Source organism: Neovison vison, chromosome 1 (assembly GCF_020171115.1).
Source record: "Neovison vison isolate M4711 chromosome 1, ASM_NN_V1, whole genome shotgun sequence".
In the NCBI taxonomy this organism is placed as follows: Eukaryota; Metazoa; Chordata; class Mammalia; order Carnivora; family Mustelidae; genus Neogale; species Neogale vison.
This window is the reverse complement of record NC_058091.1, coordinates 217,358,660-217,384,255: the sequence shown is the minus strand read 5'-3', so window position 1 is coordinate 217,384,255 and position 25,596 is coordinate 217,358,660. Positions and strand designations below refer to the sequence as shown.

At 43.9% G+C, this 25,596-nt stretch overlaps 1 protein-coding gene and 1 long non-coding RNA gene across 2 annotated transcripts; one reads left to right on the top strand and one right to left on the bottom strand.

The window, feature by feature from the left end:
* The first annotated feature begins 11,926 nt into the window (after window positions 1-11,926).
* TMEM174 (transmembrane protein 174) lies at window positions 11,927-13,572 on the top strand. Its single transcript, XM_044267315.1, has 2 exons — window positions 11,927-12,683; window positions 12,872-13,572. Exons 1-2 carry the CDS (start codon window positions 12,058-12,060, stop codon window positions 12,975-12,977), a joined length of 732 nt encoding a protein of 243 aa, XP_044123250.1. The 5' UTR covers window positions 11,927-12,057; the 3' UTR covers window positions 12,978-13,572.
* A 145-nt stretch (window positions 13,573-13,717) lies between these two features.
* LOC122918642 lies at window positions 13,718-20,655 on the bottom strand. The gene is made up of 3 exons (XR_006386650.1): window positions 20,551-20,655; window positions 19,925-19,992; window positions 13,718-16,755 (listed from the first exon to the last, which is right to left on the bottom strand). It is a non-coding gene; the product is annotated as an uncharacterized LOC122918642 (long non-coding RNA).
* Between the last annotated feature and the right edge of the window lie 4,941 nt (window positions 20,656-25,596).

Below are 25,596 nucleotides of genomic sequence, written 5' to 3'. Positions count from 1 at the left end.
AAATATCTTCAGGATGTTGGATATTGGTCTCCAAGGGTCCTTCCACCATGACATTTTATGAACATTGTTTCGTATTGCAGAATGTTCTCTTTTCTGGCATTCCAGCTAACTGGAATCAAATTATTGATGGGTTCTCTAGAGCAACAGAGGGGAGAAGAAAGTATATTTAGTGGCCCCCCAAATTGTTCAACCTTGGCTTGCATGAAGGGGACCACATGAATTAATTCATAGAGCACATTCCTGAGGAATACATGAAGTGTGGGACGGCTGAAGCAGTTATGAGCCTGCCTTTGGGCCTCTCACTCTGAATGGTGAGGCTTCCCAGTACCTTGCAGATCTGCAGCCCCAGGAGCTCTCACAGGGCGGGGTGTGAGGGGAGGAGGCTCGTCTCCCGCAGAAAGCTGGTGGACATATGGCAGCTGCTTAGGACCTCAACCGGAGATCAGCCTTGAAGAGAGCTCATAACTGCAAGCTCCGACTCATCTTCCCAGGGCTGCACAGGCCCCCAGCCAGCAACCCGTCCTGAGCGCTCCTGTGGTTCTTAGTGGCTTTGAGCAGAGCGGTGTCTCCCAGGCTAAGCTACTCTCATGGTGGCATTGAGGCCAAAGGAGCCATGTGGTGCCTGGGAACAGGCTGCGGGTGGGGAGCAGCTGCGGGGAGCAGCCTCTCAAGTCACTGCCTGCCTCCTCGTGGGAGAACGAGCTCCATTTCAGGCAGCAGCAACTCACACTGGGTGGCCTCTGCCTTCCCTCCCACATCAGTGCTCTGAGAACGATCCAGAAGGCTGAGCAGCACGCAGCTCCCCCTCAGAGGAAGCAGACCTGGCTGTCGGGCCACCCCTCTCTCCCCATTTCTGGCTCAACAAGGGCTTTGTCTCCATTCAGCCTTCTTAGGAAGCTCTGGCAAGACCCCTCGCAGCTCAGCTGCTGGGGTCTGTGAAGTCAGGGGGCGACAAGGTGTGCAGGGGTGTTTCGTGTCTCTCCATGTGACACACTCGCTCCCCTAAACTTTACACACAGAAGCATCTTGCCTCTAACCCAGACCTTAACTCCTTCTGCTCCTTGGAGGGGGCAGAACAAGCCACAAAAGCATTAAAAAACAAAAACGAACAAACATAAAACAGACATTGAGAGATCACAAAGGCCCGCTGTCTCCAGCCTCTTTCTCCCCTTCTCTGCCGATCTGACATCGGTATGTCATTTCCTCTTGGTGTTTTTTAAGCTGCCCAGAGAAGGAGATCGACGCAGTCATAGAATTACATACGCACTCTACCTACGTGCCTCCCTCTGCTGGGGTAAGGCTTAAACTGACCCTAGGAATCTGAGAAGGTCCACCTTCAGGCCTAGTAGCAGCTAAGCCCACACACTCAGGCTATGGTTTTGGGGTCTCTGGATATGTAGAGTCTGGGGCTCCAACCCCACTAGGGACCCAGTTCCTCAAGTACCCAAGGGTAAAGCTCAAAGAAATGCAGCAAGTGTGATCGAAGAATCACACACCCGACAGCCACGCAGCCTACTAGGCTATGATCTCACTGGGTCCTCGTACTCTTCTGAAGGAGGTACTGCTCTTTGCTTCTTATATAAATGAGCAAACTGGGGTGCCTGGGTGGCTCAGTGGGTTAAGCCTCTGCCTTTGGCTCAGGTCATGATCCCAGGGTCCTGGGATCGAGCCCCGCATCGGGCTCTCTGCTCAGCAGGGAGCCTGCTTCCACCTCTCTCTCTCTGCCTGCCTCTCTGCCTACTTGTGATCTATCAAATAAATGAATAAAATCTTTAAAATAAATAAATAAACAAATGAGAGGATCTTCAGAGCTGGCCCAGTGACACACCAGTGATTAGTAGAGCCAGGATCTGGCTACAGAGAAACCTCCAGAGCCTGTGCTCTCAACCACCGCCCATGTGTGGGCATCCACACACACACACGATGATGTGTACATGTGCCTTCGGTTTGTACACTGGAATCATTTTAGTGATAATCACAGAATCACAGACTGTTGGACGTGGAAGTGAACTTAGAGATAGCCTGATTTACACACATACACACACACGCACACACACACACACACAATGGAAAGGAAAGAAGGAAGGAAGGAAGGAGAGAGAGAGAAGAAAGAAACAATCTGGGAACTTGTTTTAGAGAAACAGTTCTCAATTGGGTAGTATCAGAATCACCTGGTTTAAAACACAGATCTAGGGAACCACAACCCCGGAGTGCCTTCTTAAGTAGGCCTGGGGTGGGACCTCCAATATGCGTTCCTGACAAGGTCCCAGATGATGCTGATGCCGATGGTCCTGTGCCTACACTGTGAGAACCACTGCATTGGACAGTTTGGACACCTAGGGGACCATAAGACCCACTGCAATTGTTACTTAAACATACTTAGCAGTGCTAATGAAGCCTTACGTCCCCTGCCATATCATTCTTATTTCAGTCACTTGTTCTTTTTTTTTTTTTAAAGATTTTATTTATTTATTTGACAGAGAGAAATCACAAGTAGGCAGAAAGGCAGGCACAGAGAGAGAGAGAGGGAAGCAGGCTCCCTGCTGAGCAGAGAGCCCGATGCGGGGCTCCATCTCAGGACCCTGAGATCATGACCTGAGCCGAAGGCAGTGGCTTAACCCACTGAGCCACCCAGGTGCCCCTCAGTCACTTGTTCTTAAATACCTCTCTCTGACTCCCAGCAGCAGAATCAGAAATAGTCGGGATTTTTTAAAAAACGCCCTCCCCTCTCCCACCCTCCCGCACCCCACCCCACCCACCCAGGAATGCCATACTCCTTATGAACCTGAACCTGGGAATGTGATATCATTCCTGTGTTTGTGTTATGTTATGGCACAGGTGACCTAAAAAAAGGTGAGTGTAATTGAATCACACGGGGCCTTACAAGCCCACAACTTCCTCTGGTGGTATACACAAGTCCATAAATTCCTGAATTTAGAAAGGAGCTACAGCGGGCGGAAGGCAGGCCTCCCCCATTCAGCAGATCCTCAGGCCAGCAGCTGGGCCCTTGGGGGCCCCACCTTCCTGCCTGGTGAAAAAGTCAGTGGCTGCCACCTACATTCCAGCCCCATCAAGGTAGCATTCAGTTCGGTCAGAAAAAGCAGTGTGAAAGTTGTCTGAGAAACCATCCTAGGAACGGTCTGCCCCAGCGACCCTCAGCCGACGCTGCCTGGCTGAGGAACACAGAGCGATCCCTCGTCAGCAGGTGCGCGCCCTTCACGGAAGAGCAGTTTAAAAACAGTTGAGGAAAGCAGATTGTCTTCCCACACTGCTGGTCTGTCAGATAACATACCTGCCTGTTGCTGGGATTAATCATCCGTAAAACTGAGGTACCGTTCCTCACGTGGGTATTAGGAAGCACCCGCCAACAGAATGGGATAAATGTACAGAATCCACAGGGCAACTGTCCCACCCTCCAAATATTCTTATTACTCTTGTAACAAAGTAAAATACATGGGGATGGTTTTTGATTTTCTGCACGACCACCATACAGCTATGATCCAACCACTGTGTCTTTTTATTGTAAAAGAGGAATAGAACTACCTGCTGTCCCAGCTATAATTTGAGTAAATAAGACAGGTCAGCAGTAGAGAATTCTTCAAACTGAGATTCCTCCCAAATACTCACCTCCCACTGATTTGTAGACACCTGACATTTAAGTGCAGGTTCATCTATCAAGGGTGAGGTTCCAGGCATTGGATATCTTTCTCTCTCTGTCTTTCTCTCTCTCTTTCTCTCTCTCTCTCTCTCTCTCTCACACACACACACACACACACACACACACACACACACACGGGCTCCCACAAAGCAATTTCCTTCCCACCCACAATGTGTTCAATCAGATGTTTTGTTAACAAATGCGTGACCGTGCTTAGTTTCACTTCCCACAATAGTTCTCTGATAGCATCTGAGGGCTGTTTTTGTGGTTTTAGCATCACTTTTCATTGATTTCTTCGAACTATAATCATTTCAAAATTATAATTTTTAACTGAGAATGTGGGTTGGTGGTTAAAAACAGGAAGTATGATGGGTAAGTCTGACAAACCGTGAAAATGTGCAAGGAAGTCCAGGAAAATTTAGAACTTGATATCATTGACGACTATGACAGCATTGCCCTTGTGAGTCCCCTGGAGAACTTGCCTGTAAAGAAGTATGAGGTTATTAACGAAACATAACTGAATGAGTATCCAAATGCAGTTGGTCTAAAATCTTGAAACACACTTGGACGTCCACGTGGACAAAAGTTCAAGGAGGATCGTAGACTAGACAGTGAAAAAGTCAGTATCTCTCTGTGGCATATTGTATTTCCAGAGGATGGCAATATTATTTCCCATCCCATAGGCTCTTCTGCACTGTGACCTCAACCCTCTTCCCATACAGAAGAGCCTAATTCGGTTTGTTTTGTGTCTGTGTTGGCTTAGTAGCCTGCTTGAGCAATGGAATGAAATAGGAGTGATATTCTGGGACTTCCAAAGTTAGGTCATAAGACCCTTGCACCTTCCACCTGAGACACATGGAATGCTCACTCTTAGAACACTCCCTCTTGAAAGCCAAGCAGCAAGATGGGAGAAATCACACCGAAAGAGTGTCTGTGAAGACACTCTTTTGTATAAAGTATATATGTAGGTTACATTCCAAGAAGAAAATACTTGCATCTTCTTCAATCTTATGTGGATTTAAACATTTTTTAATATTTTATTTATTTATTTATTTGACAGACAGAGATCACAAGTAGGCAGAGAGGCAGGCAGAGAGAGAGGAGGAAGCAGGCTCCCCGCTGAGCAGAGAGCCTGAAATGGGGCTCGATCCCAAGACTCTGGGATCATGACCTGAGCCGAAAGCAGATGCTTTAACCCACTGAGCCACCCAGGCGCCCCTGGATTTTAAATTTTAATAGCTATTACCAAATTGCTCTCCTCCCCCCTCAAAAAGCTGTACCAAGTCATGTACTCACTAGTCAATTTAAAGATTTCATTTATTTATTTGTTTGAGAGAGAAAGAGCACAAGCAGGTGGAGGGGCAGAGGAAGAGGCAGAGAGAGAGTCTCAAGCAGACTCCACCAGTGGGGAGCCTGGCTCAGGGCTCAATCTCATGACCCTCAGATCATGACCTGATTTGAAATTAAGAATTGAGCGCTTAACCTACTGAGCCACCTAGGCACACCTCACCAGTCAATTTAAAGAGGTCTCTTTTCTGACACTCTTGCCACAACAGTGCATTACCAAATTTTAAAAATTGTTAACCCTGGATTCTTATTCAGATTAAGGATATTATTATTGTGGCAAAAAATGAACTTAATCCTTGATCTCTGTTTGCTATCTTGAAATATCATGTTTCAGAAATTCCCAGCTGTAATTGCCCCCAAGCAGTCATTTTTGCGAGAATATTAAAAATAAACTGTATGGATTTGGGAAGGATGACATGAGCCACTAGGCAAAAAGAGAGTTAAAGACTAATAAAGATTAATGTGATTTCAAATCCATAAAATGTGTAAGCTTGTTGTAAGAGGGGAAAAAAGTCTGAAAGTATCTATACAAAGTGTTAAGAAACAAAGTTCATTGTAATTAGAAACCTCAATCAAACCAGCAAATAAAACATTGCCTGGAATTTCCTGCAAGGTCAGTGTCAAGACTGCTTTGGAAGGAAGTGGCTCTGCTCCCTAGATGTGGCTGGGAAAAGTCTGGGTTGAAAGAGTCAGCCTCATGGAAAAGAGAGTGCTCTTATCAAAAGATACATAACAGGGTCATAAATCTGGGTTAATTTCTCAAATAACGGATCTGCTAAATGACCTGTTCAGCAACCTTGTTGCTTATTCAAAGCACTTAGTTTTAGTTGACTAGTTTTCATTTGTCATTGGACCTGTATCTTAAAGAAAGTCATTTTGTCTCTGATTCATTTAGTCCCATGTCTGCTGCAAGTGGAGACAGAGGGAGGGGCAGAGCACATGGAGCCCAGAGGGGACAGCTTTGGTTTATAATGTTGTCTGTGAGGACATGCCCAGGTGGTCACATAACAATGGACACAGAAATCTGCAATAGGATGGGGGTCCTGAAATGTCTCCAGCAGCCATTGCCTTCATTGAGAACACCACCCCTAAATAAATTGCCTCTGCATTTTCTTAAACGGAAGTCGTTGAGAGAGAGAGAGAGAGAGCACAAGCAGGGGGAGCAGTAGGCTGAGGGAGAGGGAGAAGCAGGCTCCCCGCTGAGCAGAGAGCCCGATGTGGGGCTTGATCCCAGGACCCTGAGATCATGACCTGAGTGGAAGACAGAGGCTTAACCTACTTAACCCAGGCGCCCCATCAAGGATATTCCTTAAGTTGTCCTCCAGCTACCCCCACAAGGACCTACAGCCATTTGCCCTTACTTCTTGGGAATTGATATACCTTGACTCTGAACAGACACTCATTTCTAGGGACCCAAAATGCCACTGTAGTCCAAAAGTGGTGAGGGGGGCTTTTGATGGTCAGGTGATACATGGAGTTTTGTCTTATTTAAAAGACAAAGGTGCCAATAGGGTCTATAAGTCTACATGAGTCTAATCCACGTTTATTTCACTAGTTCTTGAATACAAAATATGTGGCAACTGGCAAACCCCCAATTGGCTCTCTAACCTGTGGAGTGAGGAAGTGCCAAGTAGAAGTTCTTCCTTATTATGAAAGAAATACAAAAGTAATGCCACTTTCTTGGGGGAATGGCAGAAATGAATGTCACCATCTAAGACAAAGGTGCAGGAGAGAGGTGATGATACCTCTCACATCCCTGTTGAACTCACCTATTTGGCCTGTAAAGAAGGCAGATGAATCTTGAAGAATGATTGTGTATAAATTTAATCCAGTGGTGACTCAGTTGTAGCTGGTGTTCTAGGTGGAGATCTTAGCCGGAGCAAATCATCGTAGCTGCCGACACGAGGTATGCAGTGATCATTCTGGCAGATGACTTTTTTTTTCTACATCAATTTGTAAGAACCAATTCTTTCTCTACTCTCTGCAAAATTTTTATCAGTGTGAATGAACTGTCTCGAATGGCTTATAGTCTCTGTGATCAGGTAAGTCTCCTCTTTCAATTTTTAAATTTAATTTTGTTATAGTGACATCATGTACAAGAAAAACATCCAGTTTCCCCTTGCAGTTGTTGTTCAATAATATTTAGCATTGAAACTCAGAAAGTATTTGTTGACTAAGTCAACTTTGTGAACCCTTTATCTTTATGGTGAGTAATTGACTCATTCATTTTATATAAAATTTGACCCTTTCTACTGTAGGATATTTTTTCAATGAATAAAAATAATAATAATTCATAGAGCAGTCAACAGTACAACACTTGCTTTTGGACTGAAGCATTTCTGATCAAGAATTAACTAAGCGGGGTGCCTGGGTGGCTCAGTTAACCCTCTGCCTTTGGCTCGGGTCATGATCTCAGAGTCCTGGGATTGAGCCCCGCATCGGGCTCTCTGCTTGGTGGGGAGCCTGCTTCCCCCTCTCTCTCTCTGCCTGCCTCTCTGCCTACTTGTGATCTCTGTCAAATAAATAAATAAAATCTTAAAAAAAAAAAAAGAATATTCTTGAGGCAGTGTTGCAGAGTTCTTTTTCAGGGGGAGGGAACCTAGTTTCCTCTTCTGTTACGGAGCTCCAGGTCTCTGAGCAGCTTAAGTATGAAAACTTGCTAAGAAGTCTTGACTCTCCATTATGATAACACAAGTCAGGATTTTGGACTCCAGATCTGGATTTTTTTCCTGTTCTATAAATCTTGTAACATTTTTGTAGGATGCTCATACATTTCATTCCTAGAGACACTAGGAATTGTGGTTATTTGCCATAACCACAGATTCTTACAGGTCAAAATATTCTGGTAATCCTTTATTCCTATTCCCCATTACAATAAATGCACTCATCTTGTCTCTGCTTATTAAGTGCTTTCAACTTGGCCTCTACTAGTCTGAAATTTGCACGTCATCCCCATTAAAATCAAGGAGACTACCTCACTGGTAAAATCTCTTGACCTCATACCTGGCCTATAGAAAATAGCCATCAGAAAGCTTTTCAAGGTAGCTAGTGTTCTTCACACTGGGGTATTTGTCAATGCGTTAGTGAAGGAATCAAGAGGTGAGAAATAGGTGGGCCAATCAGTCATGAAAAATTCACTCCCACATCTCTATCTCTTCATGTCTTTGAGTTCCTCTGTTTTACCACAGAAACTCCGGTATCTCAGTCTCATTGAATATAGACCACTAGAGAGTCCAAGTTTCAGTCAACCCATCATGTATACCTTTAAAACTACTTTCAGTTGTACAAATTAACACATTAAATCCAAAATATCTGGTAAGTATATTTCCATTAAGGTGGGGCCCAGCTTTTTGATTGGAAAATGCCACTTGGTGAGTGCTGACATTAGAGGATCTTGGGCCAAGAGACTCTGGGAAGACTCCATAAGACCCAAAAGGATGGATTCGGAGGACATCCAGGGTTGTGAGCACATGAAGTGGTGGTGAGATTGGTGTGGTCTGAGAGAACATGGAAACTCCATCTGCCCGCCCCGGAGTTACATCCTTCTCTAATAAATTGGTGATCTCGTAGACAAAACCCAAAAACCTACAGGGAGGAAGCACTATCTTGCTGGTGCTGGTCATTTTAAAAAAATTAACATATATGATATTAGTTTCATGTGAACAATATAATGATCTAATATTTATTCATCACCATACATAGTTACAGGATTTTTCTTTTTTTTTTTTTTTCATGAGATCTTTTAAGATTTACTCCTTGGCAACTTGCAAATATACAATATGATATTTCTGGTATTTCTGAAGGGGCCAGTGAGGCTGGTCTGGATGTGTTGGGGGGAATCCCCTGGAAATTGGAACTGTTACTGCCAAGATGATGAATTCTCCTGGAGTGACAATGACAGTAAGAACAAGCAAAATACGACATAGTAATTTCTTTCTCCTTGCTCATACCTTGCAATCTCTCTCCAGTGCCACTGGTACCAGAGCCGAACATCGAGACACCTGGCAAAGGAAAAATGTACATAGTAGAGTCTTAGCGAAAGCAAAATATCTAAGGATGGTTTGCAGCTTAATTATCAGCATCATTTTCTTTTTGTTTTTCATACTAAAATAATTTTATTGTTTTAAAAAATTTCTCTCCATGCTGACATACATTAATGGTTGAAATAATATGCAATCTACTAAATTTGAAATGTAATACTTATACTACATAATTCTTGAAGTTATCTATGTGTGGAAATGATGTATGTATAAGAATTTTATTAAACACATCATTAGTTAAATAAGATCTAAACAATAAAGAGAGAAATCCAAATGACTTTAGAGGGAAAAGCAGAGTCAGATGTTCTTTTGTGCTTGTGGGTGTCCAGGGCCCAGCTGCTGTGAGATTGCCATGGTCAAACCTGAACATGACCCCAGGACTTGGAGCTCAACATAGTTTTCGTGATTGACTATACCTGGTTGTTGAAAGGATGAAATGATGCCATGTATACTGAACACCTAGAATCATGCCTGGTTCATCATAAGTGTTCAATAATCCTTAACACTTTTGGAGGATTTGGGTAACTTAGTTGGTTGAGGTTCTGACTTGTGATTTCAGCTCAGGTGGAGATCTCATGGGTCCTGGGATCGAGCCTCAAGTCAGGCTCCATGCTCAGCGGGGAGTCGGCCTGGGACTTTCTCCTTCTGCACCTCGCCCCACTCATGTACACTCTCTTTTTTTCTCTCTCTCTCAAATAAATAATTCTAAAAAAAAATCCTTAACACTTTTTTATGTCAATTGAGATAAATACATAGAGTTTTTCCCCCCTCCTTCATTCTGATAATGTGATGTATTAATTTTTGAATGTTGAACCATCCTTGTATTCCAAGAATAAATCCTTGTTTGTCATAGCATATAATAGCATATAATTCTTTTAATATGCTAATGAATTTGGTTTGTTAGGCTTTTTTAAATTGCTATTTATCATACATACAGAGTTTGAAATTTTTGGAATGAGAGGCTAAATCAAGGTGACCTTGGAAATTTACTAGAGAAATTCCTGAATTGTTTGCTCTGAAAGTCATTCCAGTTTTGCTTTTATGGGGTATTTTCATAAATGTGATCTCTCAGCTCAGCTCTCTGAGTGTTCCCAGTCATTCTCTCAACTGCAAGAGGATGTAGCTAAAGACATATGAGAAACAAACTGAGTGGATTGAGAAGAATTTTGAGAGCCTAGCTTTTTCTAAATTCCAGGGTCTATTTCAGCGGTTAGCTCAGGGATTAAGAGCATGAAGAGAATGTCAGGCTAGCTGAGCAAAATTTTGTGTGTGTGTGTGTTATTCTTTTTTTTTTTAAATCTTTATTTATTTTTTATTTTTTTATAAACATATAATGTATTTTTATCCCCAGGAGTACAGGTCTGTGAATCACCAGGTTTACACACTTCACAGCACTCACCACAGCACATACCCTCCCCAATGTCCATAACCCCACCCCCCTCTTCCAACCCCCCTCCCCCCAGCAACCCTCAGTTTGTTTTGTGAGATTAAGAGTCACTTATGGTTTGTCTAGCTGAGCAAAATTTTAATGATTAAAGAGAAAAGCTGGCTTCCCTAGATCTCTGGTCCAGCTCGGTGGGGAAAAGGGCAGACCGCTCCTACTACAGCAGCACTCCACACTGGCTGCTCGGGGACACACTTGAGAAGATACCCAAGAGGGTCACCTGCTTGCTTTCCCATCTTGAAATGAAGTTAGAGACTACAGGCCTTATCTTATAGCAGGGGGGGAGGCATTTTTGGTGGGGAACAAAATCCCCACCAAAAGTCTCCCCCAACAAAGTCTCCCAGGAGCACTTGCAGTAAGGTTTACAAAGATTCTGATGAGAAAAGCCACTTGGGGCTCTTAGATGTCCTTGGAAATTTTGGTTCTGGTCTGAGTAAGGAACTCAGATTTTGCCTTTTAAACAAGTAGCCCTGGTGATTTTTATCATCGGGAAAGTTTGGGAAGAGGGAAACTGTTTTCCTGGACCTTCTGCTCAACATTGGCAAAGAAAGATAATATAATATTTAACCACTGAAAAAAGACATCTGTTTGGTTAAGACCTGTGCAGGAAAGGAAAAAAGGGCTACAGTTACTATTCTGCAGAAGAAGGAACGCATGGGGCTGCTTTGCAATTCTGTAGTTATGAATGCCAGATAATGTCATTGAAGGCGAAGCTTTCTTCCCTCAATTAGCTTGGGTTTGGTTGCAAAAACACATCAGCCTTGAAAACATAGCTGCTGACTTCACCTTGGAGACCGAGGGCTGTGCTGCCACCAGGGAGGGAGGGTGTGAAACAAGTGTCCCCTAGACGCCAGCTCATACCTGATGCTTATTTGACCTTTGCCAGTGATGTGGTTAGTTTCCTAGGGTGTCCTTCCTCACCCACAGCTGGAGCTTTTCCTCACATCTGAAAGCAAAAGGCACACAGGCTGGTCAGAAGACAGCTGTGCCTCAGAGCTCAGTGAGAGGCGTGGGAGGTTAAGTGTCATCCCAGCTCAAGATCCTGATGTGGGAAGGACGCACACAGAGTCATGAAATGCGTGTCTGTTTACTTGCATGAGCTGACTCAGCAGGAAAAGTGGATGAGATGTCTGAGCATGTAATGGGTACATCAAGGGCCCCAGTCCCACCAGAGGCCCTGGAGGTAGTTCGGCCATCTCTATAGTCCTGGTTTTGGTAAAGGCCTTGGAAGAGTGCTTTTTAGCATCTAGGAAAGCACCTCCCAGCATATGAGGACAGGCTCAAGTAGTTTTTGAACGAGTGAATGAATGTGAATGAGAGAGAGCTTGTCACTGAATCGTAAAACGGAAACCTCCAATTGTTGATAGTGTATGAGAAAACTTCAAGCTTCATTTCTCAGACCTTTATTCTTTGAAACAAAGTTCAGGCTTCTGCGTGTTATACTCTGTTAACCACAGAGGCCCAAAGTTCTTCCATAACTGATCGGAGCCTGGGATTGCTCTTCTCAGCTCTTAGGAGCCCTCACACTCCCTTTCCCCTCCAGGAAGCGGGGTGATCACGGACAGACGATGGAGCAAGGCAGCAGTCGCTTGGAGGACTTCCCTCTCAACGTGTTTTCCGTCACTCCTTACACACCCAGCACCGCTGACATCCAGGTGTCCGATGACGACAAGGCGGGGGCCACCTTGCTCTTCTCAGGCATCTTCTTGGGACTGGTGGGGATCACGTTCACCGTCATGGGCTGGATCAAATACCAAGGTGTCTCCCACTTTGAATGGACCCAGCTCCTTGGACCTATCCTGTTGTCAGTCGGGGTGACATTCATCCTGATTGCCGTGTGCAAGTTCAAAATGCTCTCCTGCCAGGCGTGCAAGGAAAGTGAGGAAAGGGTCCTGGATTCGGAGCAGATGGCGGGAGGACAATCATTTGTTTTCACTGGTATCAACCAACCCATCACCTTCCATGGGGCCACTGTGGTGCAGTATATCCCTCCTCCTTATGGTTCTCAAGAACCCCTGGGGATGAACACCACCTACCTGCAGCCAGTAGTGAACCCCTGTGGTCTCATACCACCTGGAGGGGTGGTGACCGCCACGCCAAGCCCTCCTCAGTACTACACCATCTATCCTTCAGAGAACGCTGCTTTTGTTGGTGACCCAGAATACCCTTCCTTTGTGGCCGGTGGAAATGACAGGTATGTTGTGTGGAGTGGGGATGCACCTCTTCCAACTGTCACAGTTGTGGCCCATGGCTTTGTTGGTGTGTAAGGAAAGGGCTGGGAGAAGGCAAGCTTCTGTGTGGTGTGTTGCCAAAATGGTGGCACTGGTTCCAAGAGAGGTGGTGTGGACTGTAATGGGTCTGTGTTTTCCGCTCCCATTTCAGATCCAGCCCTGATGCTGACCAGCTAGAAGAGACACAGCTGGGAGATGAGGTGTCTGCCTGCTTCTCTCCTCCCCCCTATGAGGAAATATACTCCCTCCCTCGCTAGACTATGATGCCAAAGGAACAGCATTCAAGTCATTTTTGCTGACAAATGAGGTGTCAGGTGTTGTGGCAGCGCAACCAGACTGACAGATACCAATCAACGGGGGGTGGAGTGGGAGTGGGGCAGGAGGGGAAACAGGAAGGAAAACATCTGAGATGGGAAAAAATTAGGTGGGGGTGGAGGAACTTTCCTCCTGGTATAGCTGGATATTCCCTGCATATGGACATGGGCAAAAATTTCACTTGGTCCACAACCCACCCCTTTCCTAAAGGAAGGCCCTGGTGTCTCAATTTTAATTCCAACAGCCAAAGGGAAAATCACTGCTATTGTGACACTGGGAGTTTCCATGGCAGTGAGAAGAGGGGTGGGCAGAGAGCAGGGAAGAGAAAATAGGCTTCACTGGAGATTTTCTAGCACCTGTTCTCAGCCCCCCAAGAGGGTTTGCAGATTCCCAAACAACATGGTTGCCATCCAGTGTCTCTTGAGGACTCTGGGTATCTTAAAGGCTGCAAAAAATTTTTAGTGGAATAAAATAAAATAATATCTCCATTTTAAAAAGGGATTATATAGGGGCACCTGGATGGCTTAGTGGGTTAAGCCTCTGCCTTCAGCTCAGGTCATGATCCCAAGGTCCTGGGATCAAGCCCTGCATCAGGCTCTCTGCTCAGCAAGAAGCCTGCTTCCTCCTCTCTTTCTCTGCCTGCCTCTCTGCCTACTTGTGATCTGTCAAATAAATAAATAAAAGTTTTTTAAAAAAATTAAAAAGGGATTAGATAGCTGGCTACAAAATAAACTAAAAACCATACAAAATAAATATGATGGGACAACGGTGTCAATAAATCCTTAAGTTATCACTGGGTCACAGTGACTCTTTGGCAAGGCTAAAACCTGGTTTGCCCACTAGGCTGGGATCTGTGTTGGAAAAGAGCTACCTGGGCCCAGTGACCAACAGAACATGGGGACCTCTCTAAGCACCTATGAGTTCTGCTGAATTAGACAAAATAGAGCCTCATGTCAGTACCTGGAAAATCATGAATCATGGAAACAATCCTTATGGTCAAGACAAGCTTGCCTTCTTTATAAAAGAAGTTGGTGTTCTTAATCTTCCTGAATCTGAACTATATAATAAACAACTACAAGAGATCAAAGATTTAAGAAGAGACAGTTACAACTGTCGGGTTTTAAAAGAAAATATTTTCTTGTCACTTGAGATAAGGGACACTCATCCCAAAGCAGGATTTAGCAATACCTTAAAATTTTGGTACTATGTGTATATAAGGAGTGATTTTAATTAATTTTTATCAAAAACATCTAGTTTTCCAAAGATATGATTAAAATATACTTGATACATTATTGTTGTGATTTGTATTTTATCTTAGGAATAGAACCTTTCTATGTGAGAATTCATTTTGATGTGTGATGATAGAAGGGGATGGAAAAACAGGATTCCGTTTACAGAAGCAATATTCATGAAATACTGAATTCCTAGCTGAGGGCCATTGGTTCTGGGGAGGAAGTGCGGGGACAGGGACACAGCCATGCATCACCAGCAGCATACCCACTGGCCATTATACCCTGCATGCCTGCCTCCCTGACCCCCTTTCCCTGCTCATCCTCACTCAGCCCACAGCTTTAGTTTCCTGGATTTGGGTTATAATGAACATCAAGGAAAGCTCAAACAGTAAAAAGATGTGTCCACGTGTGGCAGCTGGGCAGGCAGGACTGCCGATTTCTCCCAGGCATTCTGGAAGTCCCACATGCAGGGAAGTGGCCTTGGGGAGTCTTTATCTCCAGGCAAAATGATTCAGCACCAACTGTTCCTAAGAGAGAAAAAGGGCTAATAACATAGAGATAACTGATGCCTCCCAAATGGACTCAGAGCTTCAGGAGCTCAGGGTGGGTGGCAGGCCTGCAATGGTCGGGGGCAGGAGTGGAGGGATGGGAATGTGTTCATTCATTCAACATTTACTGAGTATCTCCCCTGTGGCCAAACATGGGCAATCAAGTGGAGATATAGAAGTGAAACACTCAACCACCAGAGAGCACAGCTTCTGCTCTGCCCTCATAGATCTTCTTGTCTGGAGGGCAGGGGGTGGAGAGATCTGACCAGTTACTCTCCAACATCCAAAAAGGGTCCTGTAGCTTCAAGAGGGATTTGGACGCTTCAAGAGGGTCATGGGGGCCTGCTTGAGGAAACGTAGTCAAGGGCCTCGACTTGCATAACCCCAGGGAGCGCTGTTCACACTGGATAGCCATGCAACGGGTGTATCTTGACGTCTGAGGACTGTGCTGGGAGCTGAAGGAACAGCTGCTGATACGCAGTCAAAGAGAAGGAAGAAGATGGCTGGCAACCCCTCCGGTGTCAGGGGGTGTCTTACAGGCTGTGGAAACTGATGGTCCCACTGCAGCCGCACTCAGAGATGCCTTCTGCTACCCGACAATCCACCCCCTTGCTCTCTGGCTTCTGGACAACATGCTCTCTGTCTTTATTTGGGGTGGCAGGCATCAGCATGATGGTAAGCTCACTGCATGGCTTTTGGATCCCAACCCCAGGTCCTTCCTTGGTCTCTCTGACCAGCAAGGACATATTCCTGACAGGTTTCCAGTTTGTCAGCCAGAAGTCTGCCTTTTAGCATTCTTTCTTGCAGTATAGAGGACTGCATCCCTGGGACAGTGGGTTAAAGTCTGTCTGGTCCTGGCTATGTTATCCACCCTGAGATTATCAGTGGGGGAAGTGGCCCTGGTTTCGGGCACATGCTCAAAGGTTCAGTGCCCAGGCCAGAACCCGAGAGGTCAGCCTCGTTGAACCTTTTAGGTTGTGTCTGGAGAGCAACCGGAAAGCTACTGAACAGCCTAAATGGGAAGGGAGCTGTGATCTGAGTGAACACTTGCTGGTTTGGCCAAGACCCAGAGTCATCTGGGGGTAATAGTGACCTTGCTGGCAAAGTTCAGACCCAAGAGACCAGGGCACCAGGGAACACCCTTCCCCACCCTTGCCTTTAGTGGGGCACATGTTCTGGCTATTTATATAGAATTCAGAAGAAAACTAAAAGGTCTTGTTAATCAAAAGAGACAGGGTCCTTAAGAATGTAATATTGTCTGGAAACATCTCCCAGGAGCCGACTAGGGCTGGGTCTTTTGGCTGGAGAGATGGATGATAGCTGACCATCCTGACAGGGTAGGACAGGAATTATTGAGGCCTGTGAGGTGAGGCCCGGCCACCAAGGAAAAGATACTTTCGCAAAGCTCTTAGGATGTCTTCTTTCTGCCCTTGGGCCCACAGAGGGACAGATTCCCCTGCGCAGTGTGGGTCTGGATTCACTCCCTCCTGCAGAACCCTGGGAGGTGTCTAGCCCAGGTGGGGCACTCCCCAGACACCTCGGTCCTTCTTCCTTTGCTCCCCTATGCCAGGCTTTCAGAGCTCTCCCCGCTTATTTGGCAGAGGGTGGGGGTACAGCATAAAAATAAAACCTCTTGTTTGTGAAGAACTGGCTGTGGGTATCTGTTTTCAGCTTCTGACCTCTGGGTACCTCACTGGTTTTGTTGACTGTTGGATCCCTGGAGCAGAGCTGGCTGAAGCCCCATGTCCCCCTGGTGGCTGGTGTTGCTCCCCCAAACAGAAGATCCTCATAGGAACCGAGATGTAGACTTCTTACCGACAAAGAGAGTTTCCTGCCTGGTTCTCAGTAGTGGCTGTGCTTGTCAAGGTCACCAGGGCGCTGTCTGCAACTCACACCACTTGGCCCCATGCAGGTTCCTCCACACAGCCAGCACCTGGCTCCTGTCGAACAACAAATGTGAAATAAAGAAATTATCTATCAAATAGATAATTCAGGAGCATTCTAGAGCAACTAGCTGTTCTGGTGTTTTCCTGATTATGAAAATTTTCAAATGAATACAAGAGTAGAGAAAACAGTACATCAAACCCTGTGTGGCCACCACCAACCTCAACTCACGGCCCATCCTATTTCATTTAGACCCCATCCACAATCCTTCAACTGCATTTTTATTTTTTTCCAGGGTTATTCATCTTTTTATTTTATTTTTTTAAGATTTTATTTATTTATTTGACAGACAGAGATCACAAGTAGGCAGACAGGCAGGCAGAGAGAGAGGAGGAAGCAGGCTCCCCACTGAGCAGAGAGCCCGACTTGGGGGGAGATCCCAGGACCCTGGAATCATGACCTGAGCCGAAGACAGAGGCTTAACCCACTGGGCCACCCAGACACCCTATTTTGGTTTTTTTAACAGTTTTTCTTTTTTTGAATGGAGGTATAATTGACGTCCAACATTTTGTTAGTTTCAGGAGTACCACATAATGATTGATATTTGTAGCACCCAACTGGATTTTTAAAAAGGTAATCATGTCATCCTAAAATATTTCATTGTATATCTTTAAAAGGTAAAACTAACAGGGTAACAGGTAGTAAGGAGGGCATGTGTAGTGATGAGCACTGGGAGTTATACGCAACTAATGAACCATTGAGCACTACATCAGAAACTAATTATGTACTATACGCTGGCTAACCAGACATAATAAGAAAAGAAAGAAAGAAAAAAGGTAAAGACTCAAAAAAAAATCACACCATTATTATGTCTAAAAAATTTACACTTAATGTCATCAAATATCTAGTTAGTGTTTAACTTATCCCACTTTACTCTATTTTATTTTTAGCTCTTCATTTTGCTTGAATCAGGATCAAATGAGATTAGCTTTTGTTAAATGCATCCTAAATTTCTAGTTATGCTATACCATCTTTTGGGAGGCAGACACAGTTGACAAATTATTCATGGTAGCCGATTCGTATTTATTAAATTTCACTTTCCAGACAAAAATGTTTTTCAGGGTTCTTCACTTTGTATCTCTTCCTCTGTCAGTTCCCTGAAACTCTAGGACTTCTCTGGAATTAGAAACTTGTTTTTCCTGATTTTAGCACATTACTAGGAATGATCCTAAACATGGGCCTAGAAGAAATAAATACATGAAAACAAAAAGAGATCTTCGAGTGAATGTTTAGTTGAGAAATATCTGTTGCGGAATAGTGTCAGGTGTATCTCAAAACTCTGACAACCTTTAGCATTTCTGACTTGGTAGGAAAAAAAGTTCTTACCTCTAGAAATCATAAAAACTCCTTTGAACATTTCAGAAGTGAGAACAGAGTCTTTTTTAAGAATTAGGCAGGGGCTCTGGGTAGCTCAGTTGGTTAAGCCTCCAACTCCTGATTTTGGTTCAGGTCGTGAGCTCAGGGTCCTGGGATGGAGCCCCACGTTGGGCTCTACTCTGAGCAGGAAGTCTCCTTGAGATTCTCTCTCCCTCTCCCTCTGCCCCTCCTCTTGCTTGCTCTCTCTCTCTCTAGAATAAGTAACTACAGCTTTACAATAAATAAGTAAGTAAATCATGGGCAAATGAACATTAAAATATTACCTGGTACAATCGAATTCACAGAGGTTGATTGGGGACCTCTCACCAATGAGTTCCCTATTCTCCTCAAACTAAAAATGAATGTATTTTCTTTTTCTTTTTTTTTAAGATTTTGTTTATTTATTTGACAGACAGAGATCACAAGTAGGCAGAGAGGCTGGCAGAGAGAGAAGGAAGCAGCGAGCGGAGCAGAGAGCCTGATGCGGGGCTTGATCCCAGGACCCTGGGATCATGACCTGAGCCGAAGGCAGAGGCTTTAACCCACTGAGCCACCCAGGCACCCCTAAAAATGAATGTATTTTCTGGACATGCCTACAACTTCTCCTTTGAAGGTGGTTAGTATAAATGTATGTGTGCGTATGTGTTCACTTATACTCTCTTATAGAATGTGATTTATGGATTTCTTGCCCATTTACTACCTGTAAATCATCAAGAGTTTTATGTCCCAAGCAGTCAGCAGTTGGTTATAAAATCAACAGAGAGCTGTACTAAATAAACCTTTCCTGGATTGCTCTTAAGAATTGATGACAAATCAGAAAGTGAAGACAACTCCATGGGAATGATTCTCACCTGCCTCTGGGATACCTCAAAGGTCTCAGATACAGGAATTTTATTTGTCGTGAGCTTTTAAGAAGATTAATAACCAGATGAACTGGGAAGGAAATCAGTTTTCTGGGTGCCAGAAGTTTTCTCTGAAAGAAAGAATTTGTCCCCTAGCACAAAACTTACACTTGTGTAAATCATAGACACAACTATGTGTGCTGGGGTCTGATGATACACAAGGGGCTGAAAATGAAGCTTATGTAAGAAGTCAGTGATCTTCCTGTTAGAATCCTCACATTTATTAGCTTAAAGAAATAAATTTTAAAAAGGAATGTGTGTGTGTACACTTTTTTAATATATATGTTTCTCGATATATATAAGAACTGAGAATGGTCATTTCTGATGCTAGTGTGGGAGATTCATTTTTCACTTTAGTCCATGCTAATTAATGAATTTTTTTTACCATGTTCATTTACAACCTGTTCAAAAAATTATTTTTCGAATAGAGGAAGAAGAGGGGCGCCTGGGTGGCTCAGTCGTTAAGCGGCTGCCTTCAGCTTGGGTCATGATCCTGGAGTCCTGGGACTGAGCTTTGCATTGGGCTCTCTACTCGGCAGGAAGCCTGCTTCTCCCTCCCCTACTCCCCTTGCTTGTGTTCCCTCTCTCGCTGTTTCTCTGTCAAATAAATAAATAAAATCTTAATTAAAAAAAAAAAAGAAGGAATAGAAAAAGAAGAGAAGGAGATGATCTCTCTCCATGTGTTTTTACTGTTAACATCATCTTCTTCAGTCCCGAGGTAATAATGTTCATTGTCACCGCTGCTTATATATCCCACGGATAAACACACAAGACACAAAGATGCAAATTCAGTATGTATACAGATATGTGGACACAAGTACCTTGTAATATGAACCACACTTTTACATGGACACACACACATAAGGGCACGGGGGACAGAACCGAGTGTTCACTGTCCATCACTCACCATGTGTGTGAAAGAGTTTTCACACATCCATGTTGTCACTGAAGTCCTCTGTGGGCTCCTGTTCAATGCTAGGTAAACACAGACCAATGTCAACATAGCCACAGCACAGAATCATGAGTCAGATTCCACAGTTTCTTTCTTTGATCATTTTCTCAACTCAGCCTCCACCGTCACACCTTGAAAACCTGCTCACCTCAGCAGCCATTCATTTACCTTTGTACCTTCGGAGGTGAAACAGAGAGCAACCTAAGTTACCTGATTCCTCATTGGAAGGAGCTACAGGACTAACTGTGCACCATTTTTCTCCTCTTTCCTCTCTGGATGGGCCTGCAAGGACATCAGTGCCTGCAGCAGCCACCCTCGGCCCTTTTCCTCCTGGTCCCTGCCTCCCCCCTCCCCAGCTTCCTTCTGGGTCTCTGAGGCTGGCCTGATCCCACTTCAGCCAGGAAGGATGCTCTGATCCCTCAACAGTCTGAACAGGAGCGAGAAAAACATGTTTGGAATTTTTCAGAGGGCAAATAGACTATGAAGGGAAACAAAGCTGTCTGCAAAGCTCCAAAGAGAACAGGTTTAGACTAGGGTGTGTCTGCATCTCATTCGGCCCCTTGGAGGCCACAGGTACTCACCCTCAGGGGTCACCTTTCTGGTCCCGGTGCTCCGCTGACGCCCAGACGGACCTCCCAGCTTCCTCTGTGGTTCTCAAAGGCCTGTGGCAGGAGGCACCCCATGGCTACTTAGACTTGTGTATTCAGCTAACATCTTTTCAAACCTGAACAAAGTGAGTCTGTCACTTCAAGAGAAGCAACTGACAGCATTTGTGGCCCACAGTAACATTCAACCTTTCAAGGGAAAATGAGAATTTCTCAAAAACTTCTATCGTCATGAGCTTGACAACTTCTTAAAAATGTGATTTTAAAAAATATTATATAACAAGATGTGCCAACATTCAAAGGGACCGTATAACACAGTGAACAAATATTTTCCACGTAAGTACTAGATGATGTTTCAAAATCATGCCCCTGTACAACATGCGTTCAACATGTTAGATGGACCAATGGGTTTTCATGTACTAGAGTACTAAATATTCATTGATATGATTTCAGATTCCACACTGCAACTAGACTTTAAGAAACTTCCATGTGAGTTTTGATGTAGTATTGAAGAATAATACCTACGATTATCTGAAAAGCTTTAAAAAAACTTCTATATTTTCCAACTTATACATCTGTGTGAAACCAGATTCTCTTCATATAATTCAACCAAAACAACACATTGCAACAGATTCAATGGAGAAGCAGATATGAGAATCTGGCTGTGTTCTGTTGGATATTTTTCAAAAATTTAAAAATTAGAAAGAAATACCACTCTTCTAACCTTTTTTTCCATATAGGAAATAATATGGTATTTAATATGTAAAGGGTATATCATTTTAATTTTTATTTGTTTTTTCCTTTCTCTATTTTTTTAAAGTTACTTTGTTTATTTAAGTCATCTCCACACACAACATAGGGCTTGAACTCACAATTCTAAGATGAAGCAAGAGTTGCATGCTCTTCCAACTGAGCCAGCCAGGTGCCCCTGTAATTTTTATTTTCTTTTATTTTTTAAAAGATTTTACTTATTTATTTGAGAGACAGAGACAGAGACAGAGAAGGAGCAGGGGGCAGGACACAGGGAGAGGGAGAAGCAGACTCCCTGCTGGGATCATGACCTGAGTCAAAGGCAGACACTTAACCAACTGAGCCATCCAAGGCGCCCCTGTAATTTTTATTTTTATGTTTTAACTTTTTTGAAGATCTTAGTGCTTTCTAAAATTTTTTCAGCATTACTGAGGTATAACAGACAAGTAAAATGGTAAGATTTTAAACTGTACAATGTGATGATTTAATATAGATAATGTAATTTTTAAATGCTTAAACAAATAAATATTTAATCTTTTTTGGCTTTAATTTCTAATATGGTAAGTACTAATAGATGTCACATAAACAAAAATTCTTTGGTTCCTCAATATATTTCAAGGGTATAAGAGATTTCCAAGAGACAAACTGTTGAGAACAGCTGGTCTATATGATTAGGGACAGATAAGAAGCAGGGGCAATGATGCTACCTAAAATACCACGTTTTCTAGTCTCCTTTGCCGCTAAGTTTGAGCATGTAATGAAGTTCTGTCCTACAGGATGTAAGCAGAAATTTGGGGACGAGGCTTCCAGAAAGACTCCCTGGAAAATAGATAGCTAGGGAAATTCCTTTTTTGGCTTCTTGCTTTTCCTCCTCTGAAAGACTACAACTTGTACATAGTCACAGAACACCTAGAAGCCAGCTCAGATAGCAAGGCGACCCTGAGAATAGAAGCTACTTATAAAGATGGAGCAGAAAGACAGAAAATGTTGAGTCCTCAATGACTGTGATGCTGGTTGTATACTCTAGACTTCTTTTAAACGGAAGAGAAGAAAAGTTTTGAATCTTGTTTAAGCCACCCTTATTTTGACTTTTCTGTTACATGTAGGGAAAGCAAATTATTTCTTTAAGTGTGAGAGTGTGCTAAGATTAGCCACAAAGGGCCCATCTTTATGTGGATTATATAACTATTTATGTGTTTTTAAGACTGGGTTTCACTCCCATGCCAACCATTGTATCAAGGTATGATATTGAGAAAACATTTCTCAGGGTTAGCATTACAGGCACTCAGAAATTCATTCAAGTCTTTATCAGCAAACATTCAGGATGCTCATGCTATTGGCAGACAGAGAGCCAAGCATTGGGTCTACGTACACTCAGAGCCCTCGGGGTCCATGGAGGGAGCCGCCTCACCCCAGGAACTAACATGGCCCTCACGGCTCTGCTGTGGGCCCCACAGTGAGATAACCAACTATTCTCAGTGTAGAGAGAGAAGTGGACAGCTTGTCCCTTAATTGGTATTTCTGGGGCAAGCCTTAAAATTCTCTTGAGCAAATTTCATTGTCACCCGCACTCACTGAACCAGAATGGCCCAAATAAACAAAGAGGCTCGCCCTCCCCTCTCCTTAACGCTGATGGGTTGACAGATCGCATTCCCATAACCAGCCACGTCAGTTACTGCGGGCCGTCTCATGCTACACCATCACTCCGGTAACCAGCCTCATCTGAACGTACAGCTGCAGAAGGTCAACAAACCTTGTCAATGGGATCACCTGTTGCTAAAATCTTTTAAGCAAATGTAACTTCTTGTGGAACCCTAGAGCAGTCTCCTCCCTCCTGTTCTACAGTCTATAACCATTTTCTGGGAGCATCACAGGTGAGGACGGGATGAAGGAGAAATGTACCAAGGACTTACTCATGAAGGTTGGCGCATTTCAGAAGGGGGGGCATCTCCAGAGTAACCAGGTTTCCCTCAGGCTCCTTGGGTTCGGGGTGGACTCAGGCTAGGCCTGACCACTGCACAGCCTGCTAGGGACACTGTTGATCAAGAACTGTAACGTCTGCAGAGTTGTGGTTAGTAAGACATGCTGCCCTGACAGGGAAAGCAGGGTCAAGTACAATCCTGGGTGGGATGCCAGTTATTAGCCAGGTGACTTCAGGCAAGTTGCTTCACCTTGCTGAGTGCAAGAAATTGTTACATATGGTTCCTCAAATAATGCTGTTCACTCTAGCATTGGGGGTATAGGCCAAAATATCTAACATCATTAGATAAATTATTTTTCTATTAATTTTACGCTATCATGATCCATCAGTTGGAGTTAGATTTGTTTTCATGTCACTAAAAACCCCAAATAACAGCAACTCAAACAGGAGAAGTTTATTTCTCTCTTCCATATAAAAGCCCAGATGTAGATAGGACAGGGCTTATCCCTACCATTGGTGGTTCGGATGCCAATCTTTCCACTGTTTTTATTCGTTACCTTGCTTTCTTCTTCAAAGTCATCTCATGGTCCCAAGTGACTGTGGAAGCTTGGCATTATGTCCCCATTATAGAAGGCAGAAGGAAAAGAAAAGAAAAAGAAATGAAAAAAGAACAAACCTCACATCTGATTAGATTCTCCTAAAGAAAGCCTTCCTGGAAGCTCCATGTTCTACTTCCACTTCTGCCTCACCAACCAGAGTTTGGTCCTATGGCTTCACCAAGCTCAAGGCATTCTGGGAAATAGGGTTATTTTTGTTCCTGCTGTTCTATTGCAAAGGGAAGATAGTAGAATGGATGCTGGGTAGCAGCTAGCAGCCTCTTCCATACTTGGTCCTTCCTCTCTCACTCAGGCTAGATTCAACTATCCACTCAAGAATGTGGAACTTTGCAGAAAATATTTGTTTTGAATCCCTCTGCTGAACCAAAAATACTAACTTTGAAATGCCAAGTCTAAATACACATGCCAGATGTAAGGTTTTAGCCCAAGAAGCTTGCCTTGTAATTTTAGAACAACAGATGCACTCATCAGCGGGAAGCATCAATGAGTTACAGAGCATCTAACTCATAAAACAGGCAAGGTTTGGACTGGACCATGACACCAAGAACTTGCTGTGTCACATACTTGTCTCATTTCTCTAGGTTTTTGTGGGATTTTCCATGTCCTCCATCTTCACATGTGAAGGACATTAGTTGTTAGGGACACAGTGACATTAAATTCACATGACAGGATTTAAAGATACTGACATATTCAAAACAAAGTACATTCATTCCAGAAGCTGGGATTTAATGATTTGAATTGCTCAGAGTTTAACTGGTTCTCTGAGTTCAGGGTGGGGAGAGAGGGGGGAGAGTATAGGAAGCCAGACACCTTTGGGAGCTGCCATAATTTCTTTAGGGCATCAGAGCTATATTTAGTGCAATTAAGTTGCTAATTCAGTAAAAACTACTACAGTTCCCTTGTGGTCTGACAGAGTAAAATGCAGCTGCTAACAGTGGCTGATTTATAACCTAAGCATCAGGGGAAACAAGCCAGATTCTTCTGAGGGCCTAAATCACTCAGCCAGGAGATCAAAACAGCATGCTTCCCCTGGGTAGAGTGACAGACGTGCAGCTTCCAAAACCCAGCTTGACAAACTCCCCATTTTCAGCAGGATTAGATCCCTGCCTCTCCCTCATCCTTCAGAAGGATGCAGGAAGTATAAGAGAGCCTTCAAAGGCTCAGAGGTCAGTACCTACACTCTCTTCAACCTCAGGGAAACTGACTCAAGAGGCAGAGAAGTATGTATTTAATCTGTGATCTCCCCTACTAGCAAGTTCAGGTCATTGAAGATGACATATGTGTATGGGCAGGGCCAATTTGACAGGCTAAGACATTGTACACCACACATCCCCCAGTGGACACCATTCACAGCATAGTCTAATTCAGTGGTTCTCAAACATGGCCACATATTAGAGCTACCTGAACAGCTTGAAAAATCCCAGTACCAACACTGCATCTCAGACCAATTAAATCAGAATCTCTAGAGGAGGGAACAAGATGTCAACAATATTTAAAGTCACCCAAGTGATTCCAATGTGCAACCAAGTTTAAGAAAACCAATGGTCTGACTCACGTATACTTTGATGTGAATGGTGTCCCCTGCAGCTATATTGGGGATAACCTGCCCAGACTTATGCCATAGCCTGAGTGTGTGGGTTTAGGTCCCTTCCCTATCAGACCCAGATACCATTAGAAGCAGAGGACTGGTTTTTCATGAGCCTCTACACAGAGCTTTTTCGTTTATGTTGTCTG